This window comes from Microcaecilia unicolor, chromosome 7 (genome assembly GCF_901765095.1).
Source record: "Microcaecilia unicolor chromosome 7, aMicUni1.1, whole genome shotgun sequence".
Classification (NCBI taxonomy): domain Eukaryota; kingdom Metazoa; phylum Chordata; class Amphibia; order Gymnophiona; family Siphonopidae; genus Microcaecilia; species Microcaecilia unicolor.
In genome coordinates this window covers 186,835,300-186,847,636 of record NC_044037.1, presented here as the reverse complement: position 1 = coordinate 186,847,636, position 12,337 = coordinate 186,835,300, and the positions used below count along the sequence as shown (strand labels likewise).

The following is a 12,337-nucleotide window of genomic DNA, read 5'->3' as shown; positions in this document are numbered from 1 at the left end:
GACCTTACTCCCAGCCATTTACCTAGCAGTAAAGTCTCGTGCGATAACTGGGCAGTAATGACCTATGTGCGCCAGAAAATAAAAAATATTTTTTGGGCGCGCATAGTGGACTTGTGGTAAAAATGAAATTACCACCAGGGCCAGTGGTAGCTCTACGGTAACTCCATTTTGGTGCGCGTTGGGCATGCATAGACACTTACGCAGCTTTGTAAAAGGGCCCTTGAGACCATTGGTTCTTAAGCAGGGTTTCATTACTGCTTACAGCTACTACTAATCTTTTCTATAGTACTACTAGACATGCACAGTGCTGTATAAGTTATCCCCCTAATTCTGTAAAAGTTGCCAAAAATTGCATGTGCAATTTAATTAAGCTAATTAGCGCTAACTTGACTTTTGACAAGCAATTATTGGCACTAATATTAAATTTAATTGAACTTTATGCGCATAAATATAGGTGTAATATGAAAAAGGGGGCACAGAAATGAGATGGTCATGGGTAGAATAGGGGCGTTCCTAAAATTATTGTGTATTGTTCCAGAATATTGGGGATACGTGCCTAATGATTTCAGTTGGTGCAAATGGCCGTGCTGAAAGTCTGCCGTGATTCTCGGGTGTACACACTTTTCTGTAAACCACGTGTAACTTGAAGGGTGGCTTATAGAATAACACTTTTAGCTGCACTGATTTTTTTTTTTTGGCATCATGTATAGAATCTAGCCCTATATGCAGGTACTTTATCTGTCCCTAGTGGGCTCACAATCTAAAGTGTTTTTTATTGTACCTGGGGCAATGGAGCGTTAAGTGACTTGCGAAGGGTCACAAAGAGCTGCAGTGGGAATCAAACCCATTTCCCCAGGATCTCATCTCACTTCGCTAACTATTAGGTTACTCCTCCACTTACACCACCGACACTTCCTTCATAGCACCATTCCGTGGAGATTTTTTTTAAAATATATTTTATAAGAGAAGCAGCCAGTCGGTGATGAGAAGATGGGTGCGCAGCACTTGAGAGGTGAACTGGCCTGATTGTGTGCTGAGTGTTGTTTTAAAGTGTGTATTTTAAATTGATAATTTTGTTGGTATGTATATTTTTTATTGCTGCCTTGTGTGATCTTGGAAGTGAAAAGGCGGCTAACAAGTCCTACATTGATTTAAGATGGTTAACATGAATGCTGCACTACTGCCTTTGTGTGCATACAAAACCCATTATTTCATATAAAAAGGATAGCGTGATTTAATCATTTCTTTATCAATGTGCAATCCAAAATACTAGTTATGGAACAGCTTTTATGCAAAATAGCAATATGTAAGCTCTTTCAAATTCTGTCTGTTCTCTTGAGCTCAGTGGGCTAACAGTGTTTGTAGTGGTGACAGATACACAGAAGGGAGAGCCGTTTTGGTCACTGATTTCCCAGCAGCTTACCAGTGCTTGAGCCACTATAGGAAACACTTGGATGGTGGTGATGCAGTTATTTTCAGGTAGAAGTCATAGAGCATTTTTCAAGGGAGGCAGGGGTGATATATAAACACTCTTGGGCAGGGAATACCTACTGTACCTGAATATATAACTTGCTTAGAGCTCGGATTTAGAAAGACAAGTAATCAAATCTAAATCCTAGAACTAGTAATCTGTATAGTTAAAAAAAAAAAAAAAAAAAAAGGCATGTTCTATGACAGCACAGCAAACATAAAAAAAATAGCATAAAATACCAATAAAGTCCCAAAGAACGTTTACAATAGGGTTTCAGCAATGATAAGTAGATTATTTACAAGTTAATGCCACAACTGTGAAGCAGTTTTTTTTTTTTACATTACAACTTAGAAAACCTGTACAATATTGTTTTGTATTATAAGATCATCAACCCCTGGTGCTACCTTTATGGGCGAAACTTGGCCACGTCAAGTACTATGTTCTCCTGTCAAGAGTATTCAGTGATTAAATTAAATCTTTTTATAAACATTCTTCTGGACTTTTTTGACACTTTGCTTTTTTTTTTTTTTTGTCGTTATTTGTTTTAGTTTCAAGTCTTGCAAAATCTATGCTTCTGCACCGTGATCACATATATGTTTTTTTATTTAGAGTGGAGTGCAGTTCATTGCAGCCCCATCTGGTTCAGCTGCAGATAAGGTGGTGATAGCAGCCTGTGATGACCTGGGAATAACTCTAGCGCATACCAGCCTTCGCCTCTTCCACCATTGAGTTCTGTGCAACCTTGCTGGTGGGTTTGGGAGGGCTTTGAAAGTCTGCACCATTGGTCATTTGTTCTGTAAATACTGTTACTGCATTCCAAAAAGCAGATTTATACAGAGCATTGTTTTGAAAAGCTGTGCTTGGAGGTACACGTTTTGTGAAAATAAAGATTTCTTTGCGGCACATCAGAATATTTTTGTTTGTTCCTTATATTTTAGATTAAAGGCACGCTGCTTAGTTTCATTGATATCTAAACCAGACATAAAGCTCACACTGTTCCAGGTTTTTATATTTCATTCCTAAGATATTTTTTCCAGTTCATTGCTGTTCCCTCTGGTCATACTCACCTTTGAATTTTCTTGAGTTGCTTTCAACAGTGCCTTTAGACATCACAAGTAAAACATGAAAAGCTCACCAGTGAACTCAGAACAACTGTAAAAACTGGCTATGGTTGAGGGATTAGGCCTGGTGCAATGATTCTCAACCCTCTTGTCGGTCAAATTTGACCATCACCACAATTAATATGCATGAGAGAGATTTGCATATGATTGGTCCCCACTACATTCAGATTTATATTCAGTATGGTAATCCTGAAAACCCACTATCTGGATGTTCCTCCAGGGGAAGGTTGAGAAACACTGGTCTGGTTGTTATAGCAGTGGGGTTGCGAACTAGTGTGTTCTCACTTTCCCCACTTATGTAACTTGTTACCTTGGGCAAGTCAGTTCACTATCCATTGCCTCAGGTACACTTCTCATCTGACTAGGAGGAAAACAGGCAGCTATATGCAGTGGCTCCAGATAGAGTCCTCCTGTGTTGAGTCCAGCTTTCCCTGAGTGGGGCCATTTTGAACTTCCTGCAGGTAACAGAATGCAGAGGAGAGAGGTCCTGAACATCCTTATGCAGGACCTAAAAGATCCTGAGGTTAACTGCTGGGGAGATTTGCATGATGGAGGGAAGTGATTCTAGGAGCTGCCTGAAAAATCAATGAGATAAGTTAGAGGAATTTCAAAATAGAAACACTTCAAACTGTGAAATGATAAACAAGAAAACAATCTAGAATGAAAACAAGCTTGGTAGTATTCATCCATGTCCAGTGACTGTCTAAGCGATTTCTCCTCTCTTCCCTGCTCTCCCCTCCCATCCCTGCCAGCGATTCTCCTCTGCTCTCCCATCCATGTCCAGTGACTCGCCCCATCCCCCATCTGCTCCCTTTTTAAGCACCCAAGTTCGAGTTCAACCCCAGCCCCCACCTGCCCACCTTCGTCTCCCACAACAGCACTCTTTTCCTTCATGCCGCCCTACCTTTAATAAAACTTTCATTTTACCTCAGGTCGGAGCGGCGGCAGTGAAAGCGACAGGGCTCGGCTCTCATCTCCTCCAGCCTTCCCTTTCCTTCCCTCTCAGTGTCCAGCCCGCCTCTGATGTCATTTCATCTTTCTGTGAAGGCGGGACACTGAGAGAGAAAGGAAGGCTGGAGGCAAATTAACGTAAGCTCATTTGCATACGGTTATGAACCCTGTCAGCTATCCAGCCAGGAACGCAGATGCACAAATTATTATATAGGAAGACGTTTTTTTAAATTCTAGCAGTGTATACAGGAGGATTAGGCTTTCCTAAATTGTTAGAGAAAACTCATGCAAACCAGGTGTTGAAAGTCACTCTGCAAATCGTTTCCACTAACCACTTGAACTGGAAGAGTGTGGGAAGGAGAAAGGAACTGTAATGTATATGTGATGTCATTTGTTAGCATATTAATTCAATAAAGTGGATATGTTGTTTTCATTAACCTTCCATTTCTCTAACAGAGGGAAAATAAGGGAGCCAGAGGTCCAGCATGTGTGTGTTATGTACCTGCAATGCAAGCAGCAATAAATATGCTGGTGACTTTAGCCGGTGTTACTCCATGTGGAGCTTACAGGTCACAGCACAAGTCGGGAATCTGTGTGGCTTTACTTTAGGTTTGGTGCTAGACTGACTTGTCCTCCTAAGCCAGATGAAACACCTAGCTAACCCACTGAACTGCCATGACAGCTGCAGCATTTCACACTCCTCATTCACAGACATACTGGAAGGAAAGGATAAGTGGATTGTTTGACTGTTTACTCCCAGGCTAGGCCAAATACACCGGTAGACACACTGACCTTGTATGATCTACCTTCAGTGAGTGAGCAGCCTGTATTTCCAGCCTTTCTTGTAGAAGGTGTAGGGAAAAGAGAATCCACTCGCACAGCTGATATCTAGTAGCATGTCTGCTCCCATGCTCAGCTAGATACACCAGCAGACATTCTGAACTGCCATGACACACCTGCAACATGAATATAACAAAAGAGAGGGAACGAAGTACAAACTAAAGTGCAAACAAAAAAACAGCACCACGGGCCTTTAAAAATGGAACACAGTGTGTTCCATTTTTAAAGGCCCGTGGTGCTGTTTTTTTTGTTTTGACACCTGCAACATGAGATCTCCATTTTCCTTAAATTTCAGCATTCTTTTTCCAGCGTTAATAGCTATGATGGACAAACCAACCTTGACCCTGTGACCTCCAGGTGGAAAGGCCCACCACCTTCCAGGAAGTGCTGTTCTGCCTCTTAGACACTGGAAACAAGAGAGAGGAAAAAAGGAAGAGTGTGAACATTTAGAAAGCCCTGTAGTTAGTGTCAATCCAACACTGCACCCTATGTGACCAGGAGATGGCTTGATGCATGGACAGTTACTTTTCAAGATAACATGCTCAAGAGAGACTTATAAGGTAGCAGATCATTTCCTCTGGCGACAAGTTTCACAGCTTAATTATGTAGTACAGCGTCCAGTATCAAATCACACTTGTGTGCATTATCCATTCTAGTTTGTACAGAAAACCCCCGCTTCAGTAGGCAATATTGCTCTTTCTCCAATTTTTATTAAAATCTTCTAGTTTCATGGAGTGTCTCCTAATCCTGGTACAGTTTGAAGACATAAATAACAGGCCCCTGTTTCTCACTTATGATTTTATAAACTTCTATCATTTTTTCCATTCTTTATTGAATCATCTGCATAATAAAACAGCAACTTCAAATCAAGTGTGTAACAATATTTCTCCGAGGACAAGCAGGCTGCTTGTTCTCAAGACTTGGTTGACGTCCACGGCAGCCCCCACCAACCGGAACAAAACTTTGCGGGCAGTCCCGCACGCAGGGCACGCCCACCGCGCATGCGCGGCCGTCTTCCCGCCCGTGCGCGACCGTTCCCGCTCAGTCTTTTCTTTTCCGCGCTGGAGAGAGCCGTGTTCGTCTCTCTCTCAGCCCCGGAAACCGGATCGCGCTTTTGCCGCGAGTTTTTCTTCGTTGTTTTTTCTTCGTTGTTTTCTCTGTTTTATTTTGTTTAAAAAAAAAACGAGAAAACTTTGTTTCCTCCTCGTACTTTTAGCGGGGGCGTCTCGTTGCAGCCTTGTGGCCGCGCGGTCGATTTATTTTTCGAGGTGTGATTTTTACCGCCACCATCGACGACTTTGACTTCGCCGACGCGATTTTTCCGTCGATGTCCTCGAAGGTCCCGAGTGGATTTAAGAAGTGTGGTCGGTGCGGCCGGCATATCTCGCAGACCGACACTCACGCTTGGTGCCTCCAGTGCCTCGGGCCGGAGCACGATACCAAGACGTGCACCTTGTGTCTCTGTTTACAGAAACGGACACAGGTGGCGAGGCAAGTTCTGCGGGACTGTCTTTTTGGAACTTGCGCCGGCCCCTCGACGTCGACTTCGACGGCATCGGTGTCGACGGCCGGATCTTCGGTACCGGTACCGATGTCCACGAAATCGGCACCGACCCCAGGAGCACAGGTCCCGTTGGCCCGTCGGTCTTCCGGAGATGGCAGGGGTGAGCGGCCGCGTGGGCAATCGGCCTTGGTCACTCCCTCTACCCAGGGCCCTCGGGACCGAACCCTGTCGGACCCGATCCCTCGAGGCCGAGGGGGATCTACCTCCTCCTCTTCGGTACCGCCGAGCGCCGATGACGGGCACCGAAAAAAGACAAAAAAGCACCGTCATCGGTCGCCCACGGCGCATGTGGCTACCGGCTCCAGAGATGATTCGACGCCGAGGAAGCGGCAGCGCCGGGAGGAGGGTTCCCCCTCGGTGGTAGAGGTATCGTTACGTCAGGGCACCAGCACTTCGGTGCCGTCTCCTGGACCCGAACAGCTTCCGGCACCGACACCTCTACCGGCCCCCTCGCCTTTCCCGACAGCGGGCCTGGATGAGTGCCTCCAAGCCATCCTTCCGGGGATCCTGGAAGGGCTGATGCGCCAGACTGTGCCGGCGCCGGGGGTGCTTCTGCCCTCGGCGCCGTTGATGGAGGCGCCGGCGTGCTCTAGCCCGGTGCCAAGGCCTTCGACGCCGCTTGCGGTGCCGGTCTCGACCGCCACGCAGGTGGAGTCCCCGTCGATGGAGGGAGCTTCATCCCCGCCGGCGTGGGAGTCCACCGCTCGACGACGCCACCGAGGACTTGGTGCCTCGAAGTCGAGCCGGACCCGGTTGAGGTCTGAGCTACAGGAGCTCATGTCTGACACCGAGGAAGAGGCCTCGTGGGGGGAGGAGGAGGACCCCAGATATTTCTCCTCAGAGGAGTCTGTGGGCCTTCCCTCCGCCCCCACTCCTTCACCAGAGAGGAAGGTCTCGCCACCTGAGAGCCTCTCCTTTGCCTCCTTCGTCAGGGACATGTCTATTTGCATTCCCTTCCCCATGGTCTCTGTGGATGAGCCGAGATGCTCGAGGTCCTCGACTATCCATCACCACCTAGAGAGACTCCACGGTACCGTTGCACAATGTCCTCAAAGAGACACTGCTTCGGAACTGGTTGAGACCTTTATCTAATCCCACCATCCCCAAGAAAGCGGAGTCCCAATACAGGATCCACTCAGACCCAGAGTTAATGCGGCCTCAATTGCCTCATGACTCGGCGGTCGTGGACTCTGCTCTCAAGAGGGCACGGAGTTCAAGGGATACTGCCTCGGCGCCCCCGGGGCGGGAGTCTCGCACTCTGGACTCGTTTGGGAGGAAGGCCTACCAATCTTCAATGCTCGTGACCCGCATCCAGTCCTACCAGCTCTACACGAGCATACACATGCGGAATAATGTGAAGCAACTGGCGGACCTGGTCGACAAGCTCCCCCCGGAGCAGTCCAGGCCTTTTCAGGAGGTGGTCAGGCAGCTGAAGGCGTGCAGAAAGTTCCTGTCCAGGGGTATATATGACACCTGTGATGTGGCATCTCGTGCTGCGGCCCAAGGTATAGTGATGCGCAGGCTCTCATGGCTGCGTGCCTCTGACCTGGACAACCGCACCCAGCAGCGGCTGGCCGATGTCCCTTGCCGGAGGGATAATATTTTTGGTGAGAAGGTCGAGCAGTTGGTGGACCAACTACACCAGTGAGAAACCGCCCTCGACAAGCTCTCCCACCGGGCGCCTTCAGCATCCACCTCAGCAGGTGGATGTTTTTCCCGGGCCAGGCAGGCTGCGCCCTACGCCTACAACAAGCGTAGGTACACCCAGCCGGCCCAAAGGCCTCCTCAGGCACAGGGACAGTCCCAGCGCGCTCGTTCCCGTCAACAGCGTGCGCCTAAGCAGCCCCCGGCGCCTCCACAGCAAAAACCGGGGACGGGTTTTTGACTGGATCCATGGGAACATAGCCGCCATCAAAGTGTCCGTGCCGGACAATCTGCCAGTTGGGGGGAGGTTAAAACTTTTTCACCAAAGGTGGGCTCTAATAACCTCTGACCAGTGGGTTCTCCAAATAGTGCGGTGCGGATACGCCCTGAATTTGGCCTCCCCTCCACCAAATTGTCCTCCGGGAGCCCAATCCTTCAGCTCCCAGCACAAGCAGGTACTTGCAGAGGAACTCTCCGCCCTTCTCAGCGCCAATGCGGTCGAGCCCGTGCCACCTGGGCAGGAAGGGCAGGGATTCTATTCCAGGTACTTCCTTGTGGAAAAGAAAACAGGGGGGATGCGCTCCATCCTAGACCTGAGAGGCCTGAACAAATATCTGGTCAAAGAGAAGTTCAGGATGCTTTCCTTGGGCACCCTTCTACCAATGATTCAGAAAAACGATTGGCTATGTTCCCTGGATTTAAAGGACGCATACACTCACATCCCGATACTGCCAGCTCACAGACAGTATCTCAGATTCCGCCTGGGGACAGGGCACTTTGTTTTGTGTGCTGCCCTTTGGGCTCGCCTCTGCCCCACGGGTGTTCACGAAGTGCCTCGTGGTCGCGGCGTATCTATGCAAGCTGGGAGTGCACGTGTTCCCATTTCTCGACAATTGGCTGGTCAAGAACACCTCGGAGGCAGGAGCTCTCCGGTCCATGCAGTGCACTATTCACCTCCTGGAGCTGCTGGGGTTTGTGATAAATTACCCAAAGTCCCATCTCCAGCCAGTCCAATCTCTGGAATTCATAGGAGCTCTGCTGAATTCTCAGACGGCTCAGGCCTTTCTTCCCGAAGCGAGGGCCCACAACCTCCTGTCCCTCGCTTCCCAGACCAGAGCGTCTCAGCAGGTCACAGCTCGACAGATGTTGAGACTTCTAGGTCATATGGCCTCCACAGTTCATGTGACTCCCATGGCTCGTCTTCACATGAGATCTGCTCAATGGACCCTAGCTTCCCAGTGGTGCCAGGCCACCGGGAATCTAGAAGATGTCATCCGCCTCTCCATCAGTTGCCGCACTTCACTGCACTGGTGGACCATTCGGACCAATTTGACCCTGGGACGCCCATTCCAAATTCCACAGCCCACGAAAGTGCTAACGACGGATGCATCTCGCCTGGGGTGAGGAGCTCATGTCGATGGGCTTCACACCCAGGGACTGTGGTCCCTCCAGGAAAAAGATCTTCAGATCAACCTCCTGGAGCTCCGAGCGGTCTGGAACGCACTGAAGGCTTTCAGAGATCGGCTGTCCTGTCAAATTATCCAAATTCAGACAGACAATCAGGTTGCAATGTATTACATCAACAAGCAGGGGGGCACCGGATCTCGCCCCCTTTATCAGAAAGCCGTTGGGCCTGCCAGTTCGGCATGCTTCTCCAAGCCACATACCTGGCAGGTGTAAACAACAGTCTGGCCGACAGAGTAAGCAGAGTCATGCAACCGCACGAGTGGTCGCTCCATTCCAGAGTGGTATGCAAGATCTTCCGAGAGTGGGGCACTCCCTCGGTGGACCTTTTCGCCTCTCAGACCAACCACAAGCTGCCTCTGTTCTGTTCCAGACTACAGGCATGCGGCAGACTAGCGTCGGATGCCTTTCTCCTCCATTGGGGGACTGGCCTCCTGTATGCTTATCCTCCCATACCTTTGGTGGGGAAGACCTTACTGAAACTCAAGCAAGACCACGGCACCATGATTCTGATAGCGCCTTTTTGGCCCCGCCAGATCTGGTTCCCTCTTCTTCTGGAGTTGTCCTCCGAAGAACCGTGGAGATTGGAGTGTTTTCCGACTCTCATTTCGCAGAACGATGGAGCGCTTCTGCACCCCAACCTTCAGTCTCTGGCTCTCACGGCCTGGATGTTGAGGGCATAGACTTTGCTTCGTTGGGTCTGTCTGAGGGTGTCTCCCGTGTCTTGCTTGCCTCTAGAAAGGATTCCACTAAAAAGAGTTACTTTTTCAAGTGGAGGAGGTTTGTCGTTTGGTGTGAGAGCAAGGCCCTAGAACCTCGTTCTGCACAGAACCTGCTTGAATACCTTCTGCACTTAGAGTCTGGCCTCAAGACCAACTCAGTAAGGAATCACCTTAGTGCGATTAGTGCTTACCATCTTCATGTAGAGGGTAAAGCCATCTCTGGAGAGCCTTTAGTCGTTCGATTCATGAGAGGCTTGCTTTTGTCAAAGCCCCTTGTCAAGCCTCCTGCAGTGTCATGGGATCTCAACGTCGTCCTCACCCAGCTGATGAAACCTCCTTTTGAGCCACTGAATTCATGCCATCTGAAGTACTTGACCTGGAAGGTCATTTTCTTGGTGGCAGTTACTTCAGCTCGTAGGGTCAGTGAGCTTCAAGCCCTGGTAGCTCATGCTCCGTATACTAAATTTCATCATAACAGAGTAGTGCTCCGCACTCACCCTAAGTTCCTGCCAAAGGTGGTGTCGGAGTTCCATCTTAACCAGTCAATTGTCTTGCCAACATTCTTTCCCAGACCGCATACCCGCCCTGCTGAACGTCAGTTGCACACATTGGACTGCAAGCAAGCGTTGGCCTTCTATTTGGAGCGGACACAGCCCCACAGACAGTCCTCCCAATTGTTTGTTTCGACCCCAATAGGAAAGGGGTCGCTGTCGGGAAACGCACCATCTCCAATTGGCTAGCAGATTGCATTTCCTTCACTTAAGCCCAGGCTGGCCTGACTCTTGAGGGTCATGTCACGGCTCATAGTGTCAGAGCCATGGCAGCGTCGGTGGCTCACTTGAAGTCAGCCACTATTGAAGAGATTTGCAAGGCTGCGACGTGGTCATCTGTCCACACATTCACATCACATTACTGCCTCCAGCAGGATACCCGACGCGACAGTCGGTTCGGGCAGTCGGTGCTGCAGAATCTGTTTGGGGTTTAAATCCAACTCCACCCTCCAGGACCTGAATTTATTCTGGTCAGGCTGCACTCTCAGTTAGTTGTTCTTCGTAGGTCAATTTCTGTTATGCCCTCGCCGTTGCGAGGTTCAATTGACCTGGGTTCTTGTTTTGAGTGAGCCTGAGAGCTAGGGATACCCCAGTCGTGAGAACAAGCAGCCTGCTTGTCCTCGGAGAAAGCGAATGATACATACCTGTAGCAGGTGTTCTCCGAGGACAGCAGGCTGATTGTTCTCACCTACCCTCCCTCCTCCCCTTTGGAGTTGCGTTTTTACTCATTTTTGCTTGTCATTCAGCTGAGCGGGAACGGTCGCGCACGGGCGGGAAGACGGCCGCGCATGCGCGGTGGGCGTGCCCTGCGTGCGGGACCGCCCGCAAAGTTTTGTTCCGGTTGGTGGGGGCTGCCGTGGAGGTCAACCCAGTCGTGAGAACAATCAGCCTGCTGTCCTCGGAGAACACCTGCTACAGGTACGTATCATTCGCTAAATTGTATCTTTTCCAAGCTGAGAAGCCCTCGTCTATTTAGTGTTTCTTTATAAGGGAGTTATTTCATCTCCTGTCATTTTTGTTGCTGTTCTCTTGTACTTTTTCCAATTTCACTATATATTGTTTGAGATGGGGGTGACCAAAACTACACAGAGTATTCAACATGGATCTATTTAGAAATATTCTAAAAATCTATGATTATTCATTCCTTTTGGAATAATTTGGATTTTTGACTGTCTCTGTACACTAAGCATGGGATTTCAAGATATTGTCCATAATGACTCCAAGATCCTTTTCCTGGTTGGTGACTCCTAATACTGAATCTAGCATTCTTTAAGTATAGTTAGGTTTTGTTTTGCTTTGCTTTGTACTTCTCTGCATTAAGTAGTTTATTGGGATTTGCTTTACCACCATTTTGATTTCCACTTCTCCAGTCTGGCAGGGTCCTTCTGTAGCATGATTTTGTGAGTTTTTCACTTGGACTTTTTATTTTTTCTGAAAATGGACCAAACGGATAAATGCACAGAGCACAAAAACACCTAGCAAATAGACATTTTTGAAAAAAAAAAAAGAGACATTTTTCTGTTTTGAAAATGGCTATATTCCCCACTTGAATTTTGGACGTTTTTAGCAAAATGTCCAAAGATGGACTTAGACATCATATCAAAAATGCCCCTCCACATATACTTGTTACTCTGCTTCACAAAACTACTCAACTACAGACTTTTTATTCCTGTTTTAGAAACTACAAGGAGCTTTTCAGGGGCTTTGACGATAACAAGAAATTTTAGAACGAGGACAGTGCTGGACAGATTTCTACGGTTTATTCCCTGAAAAGGGTAAGGACAAATCAAGATCAGGTATACATGTGAAGTATCGCATACCATATGTAATGAGTTTATCTTTTGGGCAGACTGGATGGACCATACAGGTCTTTATCTGCCATCATCTACTATGTTATATGTTACTATGCTATGTAGATCAGTGAAACAAACTCCTACTTTAATGTTACATGGCACTGCATTTCTCAACCATTTTCTAATCCAGCCAACCGTGTTAAAGCCTACTCGAGA

General features: G+C 48.1%; 1 protein-coding gene across 1 annotated transcript in view; it reads left to right on the top strand.

Annotated features, from left to right (window-relative positions):
• ATIC (5-aminoimidazole-4-carboxamide ribonucleotide formyltransferase/IMP cyclohydrolase) overlaps positions 1–2,374 on the top strand; it is a 117,097-nt gene extending 114,723 nt beyond the window's left edge. Inside the window, exon 16 of the mRNA XM_030209952.1 lies at positions 2,081–2,374. Coding sequence (XP_030065812.1) covers positions 2,081–2,200 — 120 coding nt within the window. The 3' untranslated portion in view covers positions 2,201–2,374. The remainder of the gene's footprint in view (positions 1–2,080) is intronic.
• The last annotated feature ends 9,963 nt before the right edge of the window (positions 2,375–12,337 follow it).